Below are 23,904 nucleotides of genomic sequence, written 5' to 3' on the forward strand. Positions count from 1 at the left end.
TCTCCTTCAGAGGCTTTTCGAGATTGCTCCATCATGGCCAAAGAAGATGCAGGTGAAGCAGCGGCAGAGCAAGGAGGAGTCGAGTAGTTATCAAATATTAACTGGAAAAGAAAGGCCCAGGATCAATGAAAAGCACGAGGGAAAATTTCATTTCATTGCTAGAATGTTTACATGGGTATTACAAAAGAAAGTTCTCCAGGAAGACTAAGTGAGTAATTGTCGCCAAAGCTAAAATGGCGACAAGACCAAAAGAAACGGAAAAGGAAACAAGGAGGCATGCTACTAGACCTCCGGCCTCGAGGAGCTGGGAGTCGAAGTTGGTTTAATCCCGAGATACGCCAAGATTTTCTTCGTATTGGGCTTGGCCGCCTTCATCAGTGACTTCCACCTCGACTGCTCTATCTGATCGGTGTCGCCAACCTTCGTCCAGTCGAGAGTCTGCTGACTGTCAGCAACCAGAGCAACAGTATTTTCAACTGCCACCTTCATATTCTCATGGCGCATCTTCAGCCCAAGATCTTCTGATGTATTGAAAAGCTTGGCAAGGTCAAGGAAAGTCGAAGGTTCCTCTTTCTTCGGGAAGAAGTAGGGGAACAACGCCGACAAAGCCCCACTAGCATTGGCCACGCCTTCACGAATTTCGCGTCCATGGAGCTCCAAAGAGAAAGTGCGTCAAGGAGAGGGTCATTGACGGGATTCTCCAGATCATAATCTTGGCCTGTTTGGGCTGACACACGAGACAACATATTAGTCGAAAACCAAGACACAGAAAATGCAACAAAATAGAAGAAATTGAGGATATTACTCAGCGTACGTCGACATTGCGACTTCAAACGCTTGATGACCCCTTGCTCACGTGCAGCCTGTGCAGTTTTACGCTCGTGTAAGGCAGATTCAGCATCTTTGAGCCTTTGCTGCAATTCTTCGACACTAGCGGCCTTTGCTTTAGCATCATCAGCTTCAGCTCTAGCTTCGCTAGCGGCAAGCTCAGCCTTCTTACGAGCCGTATTACTTTGCTCGAGTTTTCGAGCAAGTGTCTCGGCACGTTGGTTAGCCTCCGCAAGTTTTTCTGTTGAGATGTGGAAAAGAAAGATCAAAAATAGCGACAGGCAGCATAAGTAAAAAACCAGGAAAAAAAAAAAGCGAGTATAAAAGTCGTTACCTTCGGCTCTGCTGGCATACTCGCGGTACCCAATAAATTGGGACCCGATGCGGATAAGATCCTTGATCATAGGCTGTCAAAGAAGAAGAAAAGAAGGGGAAAAACTTCGGCATTACAAAAAGTAAGGTTCCATAAAAGCAAAAAAGAGGAAAGATGGATCTCGATAAACTTACGTCATCCAAGAGCTGCGACGAATAGCTGCTCGGTTGAGGAGGAGGCTCAACGATCATTTCAACCCTTGCCCTTTTTGGCGAAGGGACAAGGGGGCTCGATGGTGGAGTAGTGGTGACGACGTTTTGCTGGGGAGGCGATGTTTCATCTCCTTCAACTAACGTGTCTGAAACAAGCACAGTACGTGACGTGCTGGTCCGAGGAGCTACGTCAGTAACTGGTACTTCTTCTTCCTCATCACTAGTGAGCAAAAATCGACAGTACAAAAAGCAAGACAAGTTAAATCTTTCGAGCACATAAAAAAGGGGAGGAGAGATAAAGTTGACTTACGAGCTGATGAGGGACTCAACATAAGGATCATAAGCTGCCTTCGGATGAGAGGGAACAACTTCTTCAGCCTTAGAAATACCAGAATCCTCGGCCTCAGTCCTTTTCCTTTTGTTCTTTGGAGAAACAGCAGGAGGAAGGGATTCAGTCGATTCACTGGCCTCAGACTCAGCTTCTTTCTCATGAGAAGCCGCATATTTGTGAGAACCCGCAACTTCACTTTCAGGAACAGAAGAGCCTTGAACATCTTCGGCAACTATACCCATTTCTTCGACTTCTCCATCCTCAGGAAGAGGAGGAAGGGAAGCCATAGTAGGGTGATCCTATAAAAAAATAGCGACAAAGGGAAAAATAGCGAGACATTAATACAATGAAATGCAGGAACAATTCGGAACAAAGATAAAAATTCGAGAAGGCAAAATACCTTGGGGAGAGGATTAGTGGAGTCTGTAGGGTTCCACGCGACAAGAGGAAGGAATAGGATCCCTCTTACTCAGCGAGGTAATTCTTCGAATAAGCTTCTCCAAGTCCTTCACAGAAAGATCATTGGAGAGCCTGTTGGCGTCATTGGCACCAGAATACGTCCAAAGGGGATTTTTGCGAGCCTGAAGAGGCTGCACTCTAATCCTAAGAAAATAGGCTGTGATTTGGACACCAGACAACTCTTTGCCTCGAGTATTTTGGAGCTGATGAATACGAGTCATAAGAGCTTCTTCGCCTTTCTCTCTTCTTCGGAAGCTTCGGCGTCCCAGGAGTGGCGGCGTTGAATCTTCGCGTTTCCGTCAAAGGGAACTATGTTGTGTTCCACGGAATTGGCGCTTTCTTCGTGTATGTAGAGCCACCTCTTGCGCCATCCTTGGACGGAGGCGGGAAATTTGACGTCGAAATAATCGACATCGGGGCGGACACGGATAACTACGCCACCTATGTTGTAGGTGGCGTTGTGAGCGCCATTACGGCGAAGGCAGAAAATGCGTTTCCAGAGAGCCCAATTGGGAGCAACTCCAAGAAAGCATTCGCAAAGTGTGATAAAAATAGAAATGTGAAGAATGGAATTGGGGGTCAGCTGGTGCAGCTGAATCCCATAGACAAAGAGAAGACCGCGGAGGAAATCATGGATTGGGGTAGAGAGGCCGCGGATAAGATGATCAACAAAACTAACCCGATACTCCATTAGAGGTTTGGGATAGCTTTCTTCACTGGGAAAGCGGATGGCGTCTTCCTTCTTCATCAGGCCGAGCCTTTTCAGCATATTGACGTCTTGATTGGAGATTTTGGATCTCTCCCACTCAAGATCTTCGGCGGCCATCTTGGACTGTGGAGTGCTGTGGCGAGTCAAACGCGCACGCGGTGGCATCCACGGCAGCGGATTGAGCAATGTATGCGAGTGCGGGAAATCGGCGAGAATTGGGCGCAGGGGAAGATTTGCGAAGAGACACAGGTGAGCGGCGCAAGCAAGGGGATGAACGGAGGTTGAAGATAGGTTTATATAAGAATTAGGGGTCGCAGTGTACCGTTGGATGAGAAAATCGTGTGGTGAGAATGGATCTTCTAGATTCAAGGGCAAAAAAGTATTTTTACTGAGATAGGCGTTATCGTACGTGCGCCAGAAAAAGCGGAGGACGTGTGTCCCCCACTTGCACGACGTGTCAACATGGTGGGAACGATGGACCCACAAAGCAGAAAAATTTCGACCATTGATAGAGTTGAAGAAAATTTGACAAGGGAAAATATGTCGACAAGAAAAAGGAGAATGGCGACAGGATAAGTTATTTGAATGCATCGGGAACCTTTGGTCAGAAACAAGTTTTTGCCCAAATGCTCGGGGGCTACTTTGACAAGATAGTAAAATCTCGAGTATGACAATATAGAAATGTTGAGCCTACAGTCAAGCGCAAGTTCTTGGCTGTAGCCTCGGGGGCTACTCCCATCGGGAGCGCTGTTCGCGCACCCGAGAGATAAAAAAAAAAAAAAAAAAAAAAGAGAAATGAGATCATATTGAGAGATAATGGCAAAATAGTGACAAGGTGGACTAAAATGTTGAGCCTACAACCAAGCACAAGTTCTTGGCTGTAGCCTCGGGAGCTACTCCCATCGGGAACGCCGTTCGCGTGCCCGATGAAACTAATAAAGGAAAAATAGAACGAGCAAGAGAGTATATTTCGAGTTATAATTAACTCTACATATACTCCCATCGGGAGAGCAATATAAGTCATATTTGACTCAATAAAATGTGCCATTCCAACAGCCGGAAAAGCACTCGACAATATATTCTCGAACGCCAAAGTTGCGATCAATTTCCGAATGCCGCAAATTTGCGAAGGTAAGACCCCGGATCTATTCTCGCTGGGCGTGGCATCGCCAAAGACTGCGCTTCTGCTACTTTTATCCGTATCAACGGATACGAAGAAAAATCCTAACGGACGCGTTAGGTACTCAATAAATTTGACCGGGACTCGACGGAATGGTAAGACCTTAAGCGGCACTCGTCGAAGTTTACACCAGTATCCCGAAATCATGTCCGGGGACGTGATTTTGAAGTAGGTTTTTGCGGATTGCCACTAGAGCGGTTAACTAGTACACGATCCGTCGGATGAACTAGCCCCAACTACCAATATCCCTGTACAATATAGAATTTTATGAGAAGAAGTATGAAAGTTTGAGCTTTCGAGTAAAAATAAACGAGTAGAGATTTTCCACGACTCTATGATTCAAGCAAAATCTCGGGGCTACTCGACATAGGCATCCCAAATGAGCCTCGCCGAATATAGTACCCGGGGTTTATTGAAGGCCCACTACCCGAAGAATAAGAAGACTCGAGAGCCCAAGATGTATTTAAGGAAAAGATAGAGTTGTAATAGGAAGTGTTATTTGTAATCCGGCGGGATGAGTTAGAAACCGTCCCGGACTCGTAATCCTTGTATAGCACGAATCCCTCGGCTCCACCTATATAAAGGGGGGTCGAGGGACGAGAAGATCATCGAATCATTGTTTGCGAACCCTAGTTTTCATATTCGTCGAGTACTTTTCGGCTGAAACCTTCGAGATCTACTTGCCCTCTACTTCTAACTAAACCCTAGCCTACAATCCATAGGCATTGATAAGTTAATCCCTTGTCATCCGATGAATAGAGAATACTTGTTATGTTGATTATCAAGACTATGTCTATGTGTTGTTTATGATCTTGCATGCTCTCCGTTATTAGTAGATGCTTTGGCCAAGTTGATGCTAGTAACTCCAAGAGGGAGTATTTATGCTCGATAGTGGGTTCATGCCTCCGTGAATCTGGAGGAGTGACAAGAACCACTAAGGTTATGGATGTGCTGTTGCCACTAGGGATAAAACATTAGTGCTATGTTCAAGGATGTAGTCACTAGTTACATTACGCGCAATACTTAATGCAATTGTCCGTTGTTAGCAACTTAATACCTGGAGGGGTTCGGATGATAACCTGAAGGTGGACTTTTTAGGCATAGATGCAGTCGGATGGCGGTCTATGTACTTTGTCGTAATGCCCAATTAAATCTCACTATACTCATCATGATATGTATGTGCATTGTCATGCTCTCTTTATTTGTCAATTGCCCAACTGTAATTTGTTCACCCAACATGCTGTTCGTCTTATGGGAGAGACACCTCTAGTGAGCTGTGGACCCCGGTCCAATTCTCTTTACTGAAATACAATCTACTTGCAATACTTGTTCTACTCGTTTTCTCGCAAACAATCATCTTCCACACAATACGGTTAATCCTTTGTTACGAGCAAGCCGGTGAGATTGACAACCTCACTCGTTTCGTTGGGGCAAAGTACTTTGGTTGTGTTGTGCAGGTTCCACGTTGGCGCCGGAATCCCCGGTGTTGCGCCGCACTACATCCCGCCGCCATCAACCTTCAACGTGCTTCTTGGCTCCTCCTGGTTCGATAAACCTTGGTTTCTTTCTGAGGGAAAACTTGCTGCTGTGCGCATCATACCTTCCTCTTGGGGTTGCCCAACGAACGTGTGAAATACACGCCATCAGATACCTACTGTGTTAACCCGGGACAGATGGTGAGTTTGGCAAAGTCTAGCATTTTCTTCTCTCCTAACACAAATGTTTTGTTGAGATCTGAAATTTGTGAAGTGATGCATATAGCCACAGAAGCCCTTTCAGACAAGTATCTAGGCCTCCCTACCTTGGTGGGAGCGGATAGAAGTGATTGCTTCAAGCACTTTGTGGAAAGGATTATCGAAAGAATAAATGGTTGGAAGGAAAAACAACTATCGATTAAAGGAAAAGAAATTTTATTGAAAGCCATTGCTCAAGCTATACCAGTATATGCAATATCAGTTTTTTCTGATTCCGAAAGGGGTATGTAAGAGCATGATGGATGCAATAGCTAAGTTCTGGTGGGGAGATAATGAGAACAGCAACAAAATGCATTTGTTTGCATGGTGGAAACTATGCTACCCAAAGAATGAAGGGGGTATGGGATTTCGAGATTTCCAGAGCTTTAATCTAGCTATGTTGGCCAAACAGGTATGGAGATTAATTGATGAGTCGAATTCGGTATGTGCGAGAGTTCTACAAGCAAAGTACTATCCACAAGGCAATATTCTACATGCAAGACCAAATGCAGGATCATCTTTTACTTGGCAAAATATATTAGCTGGCTTAGCCACTTTTAAGAGACGATTTATTTGGAGGGTTGAGAATGGAGAAGATATAAAAATCTGGAGTGATCCCTGGATATCCTCCAATCCAAATATGAAGGTGACACCACAACGGGGTAACACACTTCTGATACTGAATTGATCAACTCAATATTCAATGTTGTGGATGCAAACTAAATTTGCCAAATTCCTTTGAATAAACAAATGGTTTCAATGATTTCATCTCGTACTAAGCACAGATGTTTCACTGTACGGTCGGCTTATCACAGACAGTGGCACCATCAATTTGGCCACAATGCTGCATGATTAGCATTGCCAGGGGCATCAGCATTGAACCCGGTCCGTCGAATTCTCTGGAAGTTGGACATCCTAGGTAAAGTCAAAAAAATTATTTGGAGAGAACTCCATGGGATTCTTCCATTAAAAAGTATCTTAGCAAATAGACATGTTGGAACAAGTGGAGAATGCTCAGTATGTCACATTGGAGCAGAAGATATTCACCACCTCTTATTCACTTGTGAAACGTCACATGAAATATGGAGACAACTCGGGCTGTGTCAAGTCATGGAGGAAGCACAAGGGGTCGACAGGGATGGTTCTGATGTTCTCGAACATCTTTTGCGTCTCCCTGATAATGCGTACCCAGCCTCCAAGTAGTAAAGCTGAAGGAAACAATTGTGGTGGCTACATGGTATCTATGGTAGATCAGAAGGAGGAGAACACACAATGAAGATGTACCACCTATTTACAAATGCAAGTTGTCTATTCTGACTATTGCGGCCAATGCAAGGAAACAAAAATAAACCCGCGACTTACAGGATGAACGCTGGACTAGGCCGGAACCTCATGTTCCTAAGTTAAACGTGGACGCTTCATTTTAAGTGGATGATGGTGCTGGCTCGGCTGGAGCTGTGCTTAGAGACTTTGTGGGTCGCCTGGTTGCATCATGTTGTGTGCTTCTCTGATACGTCCAAAACGTATCTACTTTCCTGAACACTTTTGCTATTATTTTGCCTCTAATTTGTGTATTTTGGATGCAACTAACACGGACTAACGCTGTTTTCAGCAGAACTGCTCTGGTGTCTCGTTTTTGTGCAGAAATCCAACTTTCGGGAAAATCCTCGGAATTTATGCAGAAGGCCCTATTTTCCAAGAATACTGACGGACCCAGAAGGACAACTCAGGTGGAGGCCCGAGGGCCCCACACCATAAGGCGGCGCGGCCCAGGGGGGGCCCGCGTGGCCATGTGGTGTGGCCCCCTCGGCCGGCCTCCGACACCCTCCTTCGGACTATTTATCGGCCTCGACCTAAAAACGCACAGGGAGAAGTCGACGTCGCCAGAAACCCTCCAGAACGCCGCCACATCGCGAAACTCCGTCGCGGGAGCCGGAAGTCTCCGGTTCGGCACTCCGCGGGACGGGAATTGGAGGAGATCATCGCCGCCATCACCGCCAACGCCTCTACATCAACCAGCCATGTTTCCCCCATCCATGTGTGAGTAATTCCCCCGCTCGTAGGCCGAAGGGGATGGTAGGGATTGGATGAGATTGGTCATGTAATAGCATAAGATTGTTAGGGCATAGTGCCTAGTGTCCGTAATTGGTACTTTGATGATATTGTTGCAACTTGTTATGCTTAATGCTTGTCACTAGGGCCCGAGTGCCATGATCTCAGATCTGAACATGTTATTGTTTCATCATGATATTCATTGTTTATTGATCTTACCTGCAAGTTGTATACACATGTCGTCTGTCCGGAACCAATGGCCCCGAAGTGACAGGAATTGGGACAACCGGAGGGGATGGTAGCGATGTGAGGATCACATGTGTTCACGGAGTGTTAATGCTTTGCTCCGGTACTCTATTAAAAGGAGTACCTTAATATCCGAGTAGTTTCCCTTGAGGCCCGGCTGCCACCGGCTGGTAGGACAAAAGATGTTGTGCAAGTTTCTCATTGCGAGCACGCACGACTATATATGGAACACATGCCTATTGATTGCTTTGTACTTGGACACCGTTTTATTATTATCCGCAAATGCCCTGCTATGATTGTTACATGAGTTTCTCTCATCCATGCAACGCCCGTTCATCCGTCCCCGTGCCTACGGTATTTTAATCCTGCTTGTTTACTATAATCACTACTCGCTGTCTCTCGTTACTCCGTTGTCGTTATTTCACTCACTGCTATCGCTATAAAACTCGTTACTACCGATAAACTCTTGTGAGCAAGTCTCGTTTCCAGGTGCAGCTGAATTGACAACTCCGCTTGTTAAGGCTTCCAAGTGTTCTTTGTCTCCCCTTGTGTCGAATCAATAAATTGGGTTTTACTTCCCTCGAAGACTCGTTGCGATCCCCTATACTTGTGGGTCATCAAGACTATTTTCCGGCGCCGTTGCCGGGGAGCATAGCTTTATTTGGAAGTTCACTTGGATTGATATTGTTCGCTGCAAATTCTCCATCATGGGTAAACCTCGCGATACTAAGGTCGCCATATTACCATCCACTACAAGAAAAGGTACAACTCGAGTACCTCTCGTTGCTCTTGATTCACCATCCGTGATTGATAAACTTGTTTCACCGCCACATGCTTCACATGCGGGTACTTCTGCTGAATCTGAAAACTCTCATAATATTGATAATATTTGTGCTTCGTGCTTGATGATAGTGGTTCATTGGGATCTTTTCTAGATGCTACGATTGCTAGGTCTAGACAAATTGAAAATACTGAAACTCCTAATGCTACTACATCCGTTAATTCACCCGAACTTGATTATTCTAGTGATGATCCCGATGAAGATTATGTGGAGCTTAATGATGATTTTATTGAAAAATGCAATGCTACTACTGATGCAAGAAAAATTAAAAAGTTGCTTGCAGAACATGTTCGTTAGATATAAACTCGTCTCCCGATCCTAAATTTGCCACATCTCCTATAAACATTAAGGATAAAAATTATGATTTTTCTCTTGATCTATCTCATATAGCTATTGTTGAGAAAACACCCTTTTGTGGTACTGAAAAAGAAAGTGCTCGTTGAACACATGATTGAGTTATCTACTCTAAGTAGCTTGTTTTCTGATGATGTCAAGATGCGTACTTACTTTATTGCTAAAATCTTTCCATTCTCATTAAAGGATGACGCTAAAACTTGGTATAATAGTTTGCCACCTAATTCTATTAAAATTCCAAAAGAATTGCTTGATGTTTTCTTCCGTAAATACTTTCTTGCTAGTGCTCAACATATTGCTTTGCAGAGAATCTATAATTTTGACCGAGGAGATGGAGAGAAATTGCTCGAGGCTTGGGCGAGATTTTGCTCTCTTATTAGAGCTCGGCTCGACCATGATTTGGAAAAGCATGATTTACTTGATATATTTTATAGTGGACTAACCATTGAGTCTAGGACATACCTGGATAGTTGTGCTGGTTGTGTTTTCAGGAAAAGAACTCCAGACGACGCTGAAGAATTATTGGCTAAAATAGGCCGGAATCATGATGATTGGACTACGCCTGAACCAACTCCAACGCCAATATTAAAGAAGAGGGGTATGATTAAATTAAATGATGAAGATATGAGGGAAGCCAAGAAGTCTCTCAAGGAGAAAAGTATTAAATCTGAAGATGTGAAGAATCTTCCTCCCATAGAAGATATATGTGAGATAATTCCCCCTTCATCCATGATTGAGGTAAACTCCCTTCAACGTTTTACTAGGGAAGATATTCCGTATTCGAAACCTCCTGCACAATGCTTAGATGAGTTTGATAATTACATTGTTAAGCAAGAAAATTTTAATATGAGAGTAGAGAATCATTTAATGGAAAATTCTCGAGCTATTAGTGAATTGCATGATATTGTAGAGAGAACCTCCAATGATGTTAAGATGCTTGTTAAACATTTTCATATGGTTCAAACTCAAATTGATCAACTCACTAAAGTGCAAAATGACTTGTTGGGAAATAATTCTAAAGAAAAACATGCTTATGAAGTAACAACTAGAGGCGGTGTTTCTACTCGGGATCCTTTATATCCCGAGGGACATCCCAAAAGAGTTGAACAAGATTCTCAACGAACTAAAACTAGTGCTCCATCTAAGAAAAAGAAAAAGAAACATAAGAATGTTGTAGAATCCTCTGAACCTGCTAATGATCCTAATAGTATTTCTATTTCCGATGTTGAAACTGAAAGTGGAAATGAACATGATAATGGTAATGATAATGATAAGAATGATACTCCTGATAAAGAAGAGGTAGAAGATGAACCTGAAAAGCATGCTAAAAATAAAAAGTACACTAAAGAAGATTTTATTGCTGAGAAACATGGTAATGAAAGAGAACCTTGGGTTCAAAAGCAAATGCCTTTTCCTGCTAAGAAACTAAAATCAAAGGAAGAAGAACACTATAATAAATTTTGTGATTGGATGAAACCTTTATTCTTGCAAATCCCTTTGATCGATGCTATTAAATTGCCTCCTTATTCAAAGTATATGAAAGATATTGTTACTAACAAAAGGAAAATCCCCAATGAGGAAATTTCCACTATGCTTGCTAATTACTCTTTCAATGGCAAAGTGCCAAAGAAGTTGGGCGACCCGGTATACCTACTATTCCTTGTTCTATTAAGAATAATTATGTTAAAACTCGCTCTATGTGACTTGGGAGCCGGTGTTAGTGTTATGCCTTTTTCTCTTTATAAGAGACTTTACTTAGATAAGTTGATACCTACTGATATATCTTTGCAAATGGTCGATAAATCTACCGCTATTCCTGTTGGTATATGCGAGGATGTTCCTGTTCAAGTTACTACTAACCGCTTGATATTAACCGATTTTGTTGTGTTGGAAATGCTCGAAGATGATAATATGTCTATTATTCTTGGGAGACCCTTTCTTAACACCGCAGAGGCTGTTATTGATTGCAATAAAGGAAAGGTTACTTTCAATGTTGATGATAAAGAGCATACCGTCTATTTCCCCAAGAAGATTGATAAAGTATGTGGAGTCAATACTATTTTTAATGTGAGAACTATCAAAGTGGGAACTATTGATTGTCCTATATATGAGCCTAAAGAAGAATATCAAACTCTCGTGATTGGATCCATATCAATACAATTCAAGGTAACATGATTGATTTGAGGTTTATTTCTTCTTATGCTATGTAAAATTTATTTGGTGGCAAGACTTGATCAACCTTGTTAACGAATACTTTTTATATGCATAGAGGAGGTAAACAACATCTCTTTCTTCCTCCACTTGCTCTAGTTGCCGTAGCACTTTTAATTTGCAAAGTTCCTTAGTTAATTAGAGATTTCAAAAAATTTCCCCGGCCGTAATAATAAACTAAATACCCGTAAATGTGCATTTTTCAAAGTTTTCAAAAATTCACAAAAATTATACCGTTGGTCCTATTTTTCGAAGAGGCACCTGGGAGCACCAGAGGATGACCTGTGGGGCACCCCAGGGTGCCACACCACAGGCCAGCGCGGCCAAGGAGGGGCGCGCCATCCTGTGGTGTGGGCCCCTCCTTGCCCCACTACTTCATCTCTTTCTCCCAGCATCTTCTCTCTCCCAGAAAAACTCGAACCAGCTTCCTCTCACTCGCATTTTTGCTCAAGAGCTCAGGATTTTTCAATCTCTTTGCTCAGCCCAGATTTCTGTCTGAAATTTGGCACATTTGCTCTCCGGTATGTGACTCCTCCGCCTATCCAAGTAGAATTTTGTTTGGTTGAGTATATCTTGAATATTTTGCTGCTGTAGGTAACATGTTTAGTGAGCTTGCATGCTTGTTCTAAGTGGTAGAAACTAGTTTTGATGCATGATTAGCACTCTAGCAAGTTCCTATAGTAGTTTCCCTCAATTATATGTCACCAAATCAAATTTTATATTGTTTGTTGAAAATTTCAGAAAATGGAGTGGAGTAGATATCAACTTAACCAACAAGAATTGGAGGTCCAACAAGTTATGAGAGTGAATCGTGAAGAGGGAGTATACCCCTCTTACTACCCATGCGTGGACTTTATGAGAAGTGCGGGGATTTTACAAGATGTTCAAACTCTAATCTCTCGTGCAGGGCTGAGTGATTTTGTTGAAGGAGAGCCAAGACAATATGCAAAATTAACTATGTCTTTTGTGCAGGACTTTAAGTTCAATTGGTCGCGATCTAACCCCACGGTTCAGTATAAAATTTACAATAAAGCTGTCAACTTGCCATTCAGTGATTTTTGTGCAGCAATTAGAGTACCGCAATGGGGATCATGAGAGAAGATAAGGGGATCGCCGCAAGAACTCTTAAGCCTCTTCAAGATGATTTGCTATGGAAGGAGTTCCTCAGAGGATATTGGTAAAATCACTAGCATTCAGCTCCCGGCTATCCGCTACTTTGCCTATTTCATTACTAAATGCGTTCTTGCTAGAAAGATTGGTGGTAAACTTTCTATCCCGGATTTAGCTTTTCTAGCTGCGGCACTGCAAGGTAGTAGGACTTATAATTTGGGGGCATTGATATCTTATAGACTCGCTACTAACCGTGAGAAAGGTGGAATTTGTGGAGGTCTCATCGCCTCTCGTTTACTAGCTTTTCATAATGTAGAACCTCATCATTTTGATATTCCATTCTCCATAGAAAAACTTGACATAGCTTCTATGATTAAACATGAATTCGTTTCTGATTCCTCCAACTTGGGTAACCTGTTTTACAAGATGACATTTTATAAGAAAGTCTGGAGAATAACTAAGAAAACTGAGAAACTAGTAAGATTGCCTGCGCCTGTTCTGTCTAACCTTGATTCCAGGGGAGATTGGTCGGTCACAGAAGGTGCACTGGATGCACACATAGAGGGAGGAGGCCATCATGCAAGAGACGACACGGAGGTCGAGGAGCACCTCGACTCATCATCCGATGCAGCAAGTTCCTCGCATCAACATGTTGGACATGTGGAGCCTCCACGCTTTTCTTCTGCACAGGAACTTTACTATGACTACGCCATGAATTATCCACCGGCGAGGAACAACGATCCTCGTTGGGGTTGAACTCCACTTAGGCCAAAAGCCTAAGCTTGGGGGAGGTATACCGGCATCACTCATTCTTTGCATATTATGATTGCTGGATACTTGCACATACTTGTTTAGTCTCTTTGAGTGGTTTTCTAATGAGAGGGAGATGATATTTGGGGAAGTGCTGCCTGAAAACAGATTCTGAGCTGTTACTAGAAAAATTCGTGCGCACAGCCGTGAACGTTATTTTGAGCTGCCAATTTTTTTGCAGGTTCCCCAGGTTGTTATCTAACTTTCATTAGTTGAACACTTTTCGAGCTGAGCAACGTAAATTTTTGTAAAAACCGATTTCTGTATGCTTGTCAGGTTTTGGCAGATTTCCGCCATCTCGCTTTCTCGTGTTTCTTTTAGTTTTCATTTTCTTGTTTTTGCTTTGTTTCCTTTCCAAAACACAAAAAGACCAAAAATATTTCTGTTGTTTCTCTTCATAATTTGTTTGCTTTGGTTTCTTGCATTTGTTTCGCTTTATTTGCTATTGCTAGTTTGCTATAAGAAAACCCAAAAAGATTTTGCTTTGTTTGCTTGTTTCCTTTTGTTCTTGTTCTCAAATTCGAAAACACCAAAAATATTTGCTGTTCTTCTTTGGTTTGTAAAGTTCATTATGAGTTCAATGGTCTTCGGTGGCTGGAGCGTGGTTTTCATTTCATATTGTCCAAGGTCACAAGTGAAAGGCAATAATGACGATCTACGACAATCTGATTGCGGTGAGAGGCTGGTATGAACTCTATTTGTTTTCATTTTTGTACATATACTCATCCATGTGAGCATGCTTAGTTAGTTCATGTGAGGTATATGTTATTTGAGAAAGTCTAGTAGTTTATGATCTCTCATGTTTAGCTCCAATCTATTAATATGAGTAGCATGTCATGGATGTTTGCTTGCATTTTTTTATTCATAAGTAAGTATGGCATTGTGGTATCCTCCTCTGAATAATTCATTTATATCGACTTGGCACATGCTCACGCATGCATATGACTGAACAAAAAGTCAATTAAGCCTTGATGATTTATATTGCTTCAGAGTTCTTGTATCACTTTTATGCCTCAGTTAATTTATTTTGCCGCAAGCATGATTGTGACGATTCTTGCTCTCTTGATTTGTCGCTCCCTAGTCTATTGCTAGCCTTCACTTGTACTGAGCGGGAACGCTGCTCGTGCTTCCAAACACCTGAAAACCAAGTTGTTCCAAAAGTGTCCACCATAGATACCTATGCATGGCATTTCAAACCATTCCAAGTAAATTCTCATATGCTACCTTTAAAAACCTTCAAAATGCTTCTCAATTTGTGTTTATGTTTCATAGCTCATGAGGAAGTATGTGGTGTTTAGCTTTCAACCTTGTCATTTACTTTTGACGGACTCTCATATGGACTAGTGGCACATCCGCTTATCCAATAACTTTGCAAAAAGAGCTGGCAATGGGATTCCCAGTCCCAAATTAATTAACTTAAATAGACACTCCTCCATGGTATGTGATTGTTGGAAGACACCCGAAGGATTCGGTTAGCCATGGCTTGTGTAAGCAAAGGTTGGGGGGAGTGTCATCATCATAATAAAACTAAAATAAAAGGGCACTCCTTCATGGTATGAAATTGTTGGCAGGCACCCGAGGATTCGGTTAGCCATGGTTTGTGTAAGAAAGGTTGGAAGGAGTGCCACATAAACATGCAAATAATTCATGGGAGCTGCTCTTGAGAGTCCGGTTGGCGAGGTAGTTAGTGTACCCATTACCATTCGTTGACAACAACAAACACCTCTCAAAATAATTTACTCCTGTCTTTATAAAAATGAAAAGCTCTAGCGCATGTTAATCCCTGCTTCCCTCTGCGAAGGGTCAATCTTTTACTTTTATGTTGTGTCTCCATTATTTCTTTGAGCACTATCTTGAGAGCACAACTGTCATTCTTAGTATAATATGCTTGTCTCAAAATATGATTGATTGTGGTATAACTTCGATGCTTTTATCTTTGACAATCACTACTTCTAGTCTTTCTCTGAACTCCGGAGGTGCTCGGGCATTTATGTTTTGCCAATCAAATACGAGGCAAGCGAGATACCACTTTATCATACTCTCTTATGAACATTGCAATCCTGCTTATATACATGATTCATGATGCTTATTATTAATTGTTGGTACCTCTCCATGATTGACATAGCTGTTAGATGATCTTATTTGCACGTATCTCATTATGAACTGCTTAAGTATTAGCCATAGCATGAGAATATATACATCATATGAGCGAATGTGTTCGTGAAAGTTCTTTTATCGCTCAGTTGTTAATCGAATTGCTTGAGGACAAGCAATAAGCTAAGCTTGGGGGAGTTGATACGTCCAAAACGTATCTACTTTCCCGAACACTTTTGCTATTGTTTTGCCTCTAATTTGTGTATTTTGGATGCAACTAACACGGACTAACGCTGTTTTCAGCAGAAGCCGCTCCGGTGTCTCGTTTTTGTGCAGAAATCCAACTTTCGGGAAAATCCTCGGAATTTATGCAGAAGGCCCTATTTTCCAAGAATACTGACGGAGCCAGAAGGACAACCCAGGTGGAGGCCCGAGGGCCCCACACCATAAGGCGGCGCGGCCCAGGGGGGGCCCGCGCGGCCATGTGGTGTGGCCCCCTCGGCCGGCCTCCGACGCCCTCCTTCGGACTATTTATCGGCCTCGGCCTAAAAACGCACAGGGAGAAGTCGAAGTCGCCAGAAACCCTCCAGAACGCCGCCACATCGCGAAACTCCGTCGCGGGAGCCAGAAGTCTCCGTTCTGGCACTCACGCCGGGACGGGGAATTGGAGGAGATCATCGCCGCCATCACCGCCAACGCCTCTACATCAACCAGCCATGTTTCCCCCATCCATGTGTGAGTAATTCCCCCGCTGTAGGCCGAAGGGGATGGTAGGGATTGGATGAGATTGGTCATGTAATAGCATAAGATTGTTAGGGCATAGTGCCTAGTGTCCGTAATTGGTACTTTGATGATATTGTTGCAACTTGTTATGCTTAATGCTTGTCACTAGGGCCCGAGTGCCATGATCTCAGATCTGAACATGTTATTGTTTCATCATGATATTCATTGTTTATTGATCTTACCTGCAAGTTGTATACACATGTCGCTGTCCGGAACCAATGGCCCCGAAGTGACAGGAATTGGGACAACCGGAGGGGATGGTAGCGATGTGAGGATCACATGTGTTCACGGAGTGTTAATGCTTTGCTCCGGTACTCTATTAAAAGGAGTACCTTAATATCCAGTAGTTTCCCTTGAGGCCCGGCTGCCACCGGCTGGTAGGACAAAAGATGTTGTGCAAGTTTCTCATTGCGAGCACGCACGACTATATATGGAACACATGTCTATTGATTGCTTTGTACTTGGACACCGTTTTATTATTATCTGCAAATACCCTGCTATGATTGTTACATGAGTTTCTCTCATCCATGCAACGCACGTTCATCCGTCCCCGTGCCTACAGTATTTTAATCCTGCTGTTTACTATAATCACTACTGCTGTCTCTGTTACTCTGTTGCTGTTATTTCACTACTGCTACTGCTATAAAACTGTTACTACTTGATAAACTCTTGCGAGCAAGTCTGTTTCCAGGTGCAGCTGAATTGACAACTCCGCTGTTAAGGCTTCCAAGTGTTCTTTGTCTCCCCTTGTGTCGAATCAATAAATTGGGTTTTACTTCCCTCGAAGACTGTTGCGATCCCCTATACTTGTGGGTCATCATTCTCCCACATGTTTCCTCAATGGCAATGTCGGAAGCACACGCTATGAAAGAAGGACTAGCATTGGTTGAGAGAATAGGATGTAACCGGATAATTGCGGAATCGGACTCAAGTGATACAATTGAAGCTTTCACCGGAGAACAAAGGTGAATAAACGGCAATCTATGCGGATTCTATAGACAAAGTTACAAATATTTGTGATATCTCCTTCAAGTTCTGCTCTAGCTTCCTCCTTGATTCTATAGACAAAGTTACAAATAACTATACTTAGCTAACTCTTATTTGAATCTACACCCATGAGTTAGCTAAATATAGTTATTCCAATAAGATCTCTTGTACCTGGGACGATGATCCCCTAGCTTCCTCCTTGATAGGCTTCTAAAGATGTAACCATACAATGATTGTCAGCAGCAAGTTTTAGATGCACTCTTTTCCTTACAGGGTACCTAAGGAGACGGAAAGATTTTTAATAAGGCGACTTGCTGGCTTAATATATATGTGTTTACTTCAAAAAAAACATGTCATATTTTGCCTGTTTAATATACACGAAAGCCCCACAGCCATATTTTTTGCAAGTAAAACATAAAATAAGAAAGTCAAATGGAATATAACAAAGTGCTTTCGTGTACTGCAAGACACATAGGTATTAGGGTTTCCCTGGCTCCAGTTAGTGCAGATGCGTTTTTCCTTGCCCCATGATGATTTAGAACCATTGAGCCGTGGTGGATCTCGGTTCTTATCGATGGGAAGGCTTTTTTTTTGTTATCTTCAGAGTCTGTTTAATGTTTGTGTTCTACTCGACTTTATGAAGATGGAATGTCTAGCCTCCGTTTCGGTGATGCCTCTAAGCTTCGTCGGACAGCGCGTGGAGGTTTGTCTATGGCAGATCTCGTCGGATTTGGTATGTGTTTCTTCTGATCTACTCTTCTCTTTATCGGAACAACGGTTTTCTCTCTTGTGTTGGTCCTTTTAGGCATTAGTACGAGAATTTTCAGTCTGTCTACTACAACAAGCTCTACTAGGATAAGCTTTGCTCAGTTCCAACAAGGGAGGGACAAGAATGGCGGTGCGCATTTGGCTCGTTCGAGTGATATTTGTTTTCGCTAGGTGGTCCAAAAACCTTTTCTTAATTTTTATTAATTTTAGGTTTTCTGATGCTGCTATTGAAGATTATTATGAAAAGATCGATGGACTTTTGGCAAAAATAAATAATCCATATTTGACTTAAATTAATTCGTAACAAATTGTTGCTATTTTAGAAACATCTTTATAGATCTCACACAATTCTAATTGTTTCAATTGTTTGCCAATCAACTATAGTTCATAAAAAAGTTTTTCAAGATTTTATTATGGTTTCAAAAACATAATAAGGCGATCCCAACCAGAATGACCAAAATTTTGATTATAAAGTTCAACGCGGTTCTTCTAATGGCACCGTGGCCCGGGTTATGGATGAACCATCCAATTATGCATCTTTTATATCAATATGACATATCGTTAAACTAATAACTTCATATTTTGATTTAAATTAAACTGCGACAAAATCTTGTTATAGAAACATTCTGCAGAGATCTGACACAACTTCGGTTGTTTCAATTGTTTTCCAATCAAATAACATTTAAACTTGGCTCATACAAAAGTTCTACAAGACTTATTATGGTTTCATATAAATGTTAACGGTAGTTTTACAAGATTTTTTTACAGTTTTGTATAAATGTCAAGATACGCCATATATCACGAGAAGCTTTGGACGAATCACAAGGGGCAATGACGGTTGATTCATGTCCGAGAGGCCACGATGCAGCTAGAAATGAAACATTTTCAACTAACTTTGAATTTAAATTGGACATAATTCACAAAATTCCAAATCTGATGCTATTACCGACGAGGCCAATCTCTATGCAGAAACATTTCAGACTCCTGTGGTCTTTTAAGTAATTTTAGTGGTCGTTTTGTTCCAAGTTTCGGTCGTTGCTATCTTGAATGACTGTGTGCATTTTAGCTATGTAGAGGCTGAATGTAATAATTAAAAAATAATAAAACTAAGTTCTTTAATATTTTCCCGATAGCATGATTTCTCTTTGGCCTTCCCAAATATGCATAACACCATAGACTTTCATGATTTTTTTGTGTGATTAATTCCAAAGATACATAAGTATATACATGTGTACACAAGTAGCTATCGTTAGAAATAAGAATCATGATACATAGTTCGATCGGTCAATAGAAATAAATAGTATTAAATGTCTTCACCGAAATTTCCAAGACCATGGATCTTTCAAATGTAATTATTATTTCATTTGTTATTACATTACCTTAATACTTCTTGTGCGGAATACTAATACTTTTTAAGAATTTTGTGTGTGACCAAGTGACGAAGCTTGATAAGATTATTAAGGGGTCAGAACACCAATCATGACTAAACTTTAAGTAATATTTTAAAGAATAGCATACATAGATACCTTTATCGAATTTCCTAGAGTAGGGGGCCATGGCCCCCCTGCCCTAGCGAAGCTTCGCCATTGTGAACAAGGAGACCTTGGTGTTGTTTCACCCTAGGGCTCCCAAAATCTATGAACCCGCCCTACTCGTGTAGTTCACACCAGCTGAACTATTTCGAAGACACACAAAGCTCCTCCAGATCACATAGGACAGGGCGCCGCCACGGTGGGTGACTCACCGCTCCTCAACGTACTAATGATGGACAGTTCTTGCACGAATGGACAATGACTGTCGATCCATTTCGGGAAGGCCATGGTGCCGCTAGAAATGGATTTTCAACAAAACTTTGAATTTCAATTGGACAGAATTTGCCAATTTCTGACCAAAATTTTGAGCTACGCAGCAAAGAAAATCTGATGCCATCACCGACGAGGCCAATCTCTATGCAGAAACATTTCAGGCTCGTATTGTCTTTTCTAGTGGTGTACCCCATCACCTATCTTTTCTTTTCTTTCTTTTTGCCACAACTATATCTTCATCCATCAACCCATACATCACATTTCACCCATTGAAATCATCACAGTGAATAGATAAGCCGATGTGTCACAGATATGTACAACAACTGCATTACAAAACAGCAACTCCAATCTGTGTATGCACGTGGATAGCAATAGCGGCGTATAACAAAAGGAAGGAATGGGGGAAAAGGGAACAAAATTCAATATTTTGCGGAATGGTTCTTCGTGAATGTTATATCAACGACTGGCATACTACAACATGCAGTGGTATGCAGGGTCACCACAGTTTTTTTACGGTTAAATCTATGTATATGAACTACATGAATGGACATACTAGGTTTCTCCGTAAATATCTATGGAAGATGAAAATCCCCTTGAAAATAAATTTTTTTATGTCCTTTCTAAATAATAAGGTGCTTCTAACTAAGGATAATTTGGCTAAGCGTAAGTGAAATGGATGTCAAAAGTGTTTGTTTACTCTAGTGAAACCATCCAGCAATTGTTCTTTTGCATGGCCTTTTGCTAAAATAAGTGGTTCATGGTCTATTTTGCACACAACATCCAACCCACTTCTAATGTTACTAATATATCTGGTTAAATGGGGTGCGGAAGGAACATAAAGATAGAATTCGTATTGAAGTTTCCGCTGTTTGTTGGTCTATTTGGTGATGACGAAAGAATATTATTTTTGACGAATAGAAGGGAATTAACTTTTTGCAGGTTATTTGTCGGGCTACACATTGTATTCAGCTATGGGCCTTTCTCCTTCGAGAGGATCAGCGGGAGAAGATGGTTATTGAATGCAACTGGTTGCTGATGGTTACACAAGACTGCTATTTTCAGGTATAATATGGCGGCACATTAATATAATATATTTATGTGCCTAGTCTTTCTTTGGTTGATTCATGCATCAATTTTGTCTATCCATGATCGAAATTTTTACTGTTAGCGTATAATATATTGATGCAGAGGCTATGCTCCAATGTCCAAAAAAACCTCTCTTTTCTTTTTTTTGCCACAAGTATATATCTTCATCCATCAACCCATCACGTTTCACCCATTCAAATCATCACAGTGAATAGATCGACAAGCCGATGTGTCACAGATATGTACAACAACTGCGTTACAAAACAGCAACTCCAATCTGTGTATGCACGTGGATAGCAATAGCGGCGTATAACAAAAGGAATGGGGGAAAGTGGAGCAAAATTCAGTCTCAGCTCTTCTAAAACTCGAGCTAAGATAGAGGCAAAAAAATGGTCACGTATCCATCACGCTGTACTATGTAGTTCGCTTACCTAGGAGAGGTCTCGTCGCGCGCTATAGCACAACGCGAACGATCCGTTCACGGCCGGCGTCCGGCACCGGCGCCGGCAATGACGACGGCCTGCTCATTTCGTAATGCCGGTGGATGACGTTGATCAGCGACCGCGCCTTCTTGCTCGTGGTCGGGCTGCCGTCGGCGACGAGCGAGTGCAGCGACCCCATCAGCCCCCGCATCCCTCCCAGCAGCGCGACAACCTTTTCGCCGCCGTGCCGGCACAGCAAGACGAGCAGCCCTACGCAGTGGTCCTTCCCGGACCGAGACGCGGACGCGGCGAGGAACTCGACGAGGCGCGCCACTAGCCCCGGGCTCGAGAGCACGGCCAGCGCGCCCGCCGGCTGCTCGGCGATCCTGGCCAGCACCGAGACGGTGTCGCTGGCGAGGTCGCCGTCGCGGTCGCTGCACAGGAGGCCCGCGAGCGCAGCCACGGCGCCCGCGGCGACGGCCTTCGCGTGGTTGCTCGGGGACTGGAGCAGCCCGTAGAGGCTGACCATGGCGTTCTTCCGGCCGCGCTGCGCGCCCTCCCGGATGAGCCGCACGAGCGTCGGTATGGCCTCCGGGAAGCGGCCGATCTCCTCGGCGTACTCGGCGTTGGACGAGAGGTAGAACAGTATGGCCACGGCGTTCTGCTGCGTCTCGGCCTTGGCGCCGACGTTGACGACGTCGACCACGAGGCCGATGCCTCCGGCCTCGACGAGCGCCGCCCGGCCGCCGGGGTGCTTGGAGAGGCTGAGGAGGGACGCCACGGCATTGTCCTGCACGGACGCGTCCATGATGGACAGGAGGCACAGCAGCCACGGCACGGCGTTGGCCTCGACGAAGCGCGCGCGGTAGAACAGGCTGTGCTTAGAGAGCTTGCGGGCCTCGCAAGTCGCCTTCCGCCGCTCCTCCGTGGACCCCGTCGAGAACTTCGCGACGATGTGAGCGACGGCGAGCCGCGCGGCGCCAGCGGCGGCGGCGCTGAATGGCGCCGCCGAGCTGCCAACGTCGCCGTGGTGATGCCTGGTGGAGCTCGGCTCAGGAAGCGAGACGCCGTTGCTGAGCAGCATCGCCTCGATGATCCCGCACAGCGCGGCGTTCGGGACGAGGTCGGCGTTGCGGAGCCTCTCGCCGGTGACCGGGCACGTGCGGCACCCGGCCTTCATCCACCGGCTGATGGACGCGCGGTCGTACGTCTGGCCCGTGGACACCGTCACCGGGTCGGTCATGAGCTCCAGCGTGATCGGGCACTGCAGCGCCTCCGGTCTGATCCACTCCGGGCACGTCGCCGGCCGCACCGCATCCGCCTGCTTCGAGTCAATGCGATCGAACAGCACCACGCGGCAGTACACCAGGAACGCCATTAAGCCGTTGATGAGCACGACTTCGCTGCTGCTGTCGTCGCCGGCGTCGGACCGTGCGGCCAGCTCGCTGTCCAAGAACGCGACCTCCTCGGAGCACTGGGACCAGGTCTCGACCCCGATCCGGCGGAGCACCCGCATCACATCCTCGGAGTCTGGCGCGACGCCTTTCTTGAACTGATCCATGATCGACCGTACGCTCCGCAGGGCTAGCCTATCACCGGCGTCTGGCCGCAGCACCGCGCGCCCCGCCTGATCTGCGACCAAGCGCCCGAGCTCCCCTGCCTCCACGGACACGTCCACGACGCTCCTCGGCAGGACGTCCATGGCCGCGGCGACGGACCCGAGACACAGCCTGAGCTCGGACGCTATCTGTCCGGCGTTGACGAGCACCCACAACCGCGCGCCCCGCCTCGCGCAGTCCGTGAGGAGGAACCTCATCTTCTGCATGGACACGTGCAGCTCCGTGAGGCCGAGCACGGCGGAGAAGGGCAGCGTGGACGTGTCCGCGTCCCGAACCTCCTCGAGGAACGCGAGCAGGAGGCCCGCGAGGCGCACCGCATGGCGGACTGCGCGGCGTAGCACCGGGGCGTCGCTGGCCCTGCGGCTGGCCACGTCGGCCGCGAGGGAGACGAGGGAGGCGAGCAGGGGCTCCGGCGCGATGCCCTCGCACGGGCACACCGCCGGGAGAGCGAGCAGCCGGCGGCGTTTGGGCTGGTTCCGCGGCGGCGGCTGCATCGTAGAAGTGGCGCGCGAGATCCAGGAAGTAGTAGTACGTGCTGGCCTGCTGGGCGCATAGGATTAGAAGCTGCTGTAAGTAAATTCGTAGTGAGAGACGGACAGGCGCATATATATAGAGGAGGCCGAACACGTGTTGCGACAGAGGGAGCATAGCAATGGCCTAGGATGCCGACGCGTGGACGGTGTCGACACGTGGAGGCCGATTAGAGCATAACTTGTCGTCTTAGCGGGTGCCGCGATAGTGGATGCTGGATAGGGACGGAAGAAGTAGCGTGGCAGCTTCGACTAAAACTCCTCCATCATGCACCTAGATGCTATGCGCGTTTTTGTTTGCGACGGTATTGATTTTCATTCTCCTGTTACAGATTTGTGTGAAAGCCTACAATGATATTTCATTACGAAGGGAGATGCATGCCACCGGCACGCTTTGGTTTTCTTCCATTCAAATATACTT

The 23,904-nt window shown here is 44.5% G+C and overlaps 1 protein-coding gene across 1 annotated transcript in view; it reads right to left on the reverse strand.

Moving 5' to 3' along the window:
- Nucleotides 1–23,447, reverse strand: part of LOC124656792 (U-box domain-containing protein 19-like) — a 40,473-nt gene extending 17,026 nt beyond the window's left edge. Inside the window, exons 1-2 of the mRNA XM_047195475.1 lie at nt 22,436–23,447; nt 21,726–22,291 (exon numbers count right to left, since the gene is read on the reverse strand). Coding sequence (XP_047051431.1) covers nt 21,726–22,291; nt 22,436–23,447 — 1,578 coding nt within the window. The remainder of the gene's footprint in view (nt 1–21,725; nt 22,292–22,435) is intronic.
- Nucleotides 23,448–23,904: the final 457 nt, after the last annotated feature.

Source organism: Lolium rigidum, chromosome 5 (genome assembly GCF_022539505.1).
Source record: "Lolium rigidum isolate FL_2022 chromosome 5, APGP_CSIRO_Lrig_0.1, whole genome shotgun sequence".
In the NCBI taxonomy this organism is placed as follows: domain Eukaryota; kingdom Viridiplantae; phylum Streptophyta; class Magnoliopsida; order Poales; family Poaceae; genus Lolium; species Lolium rigidum.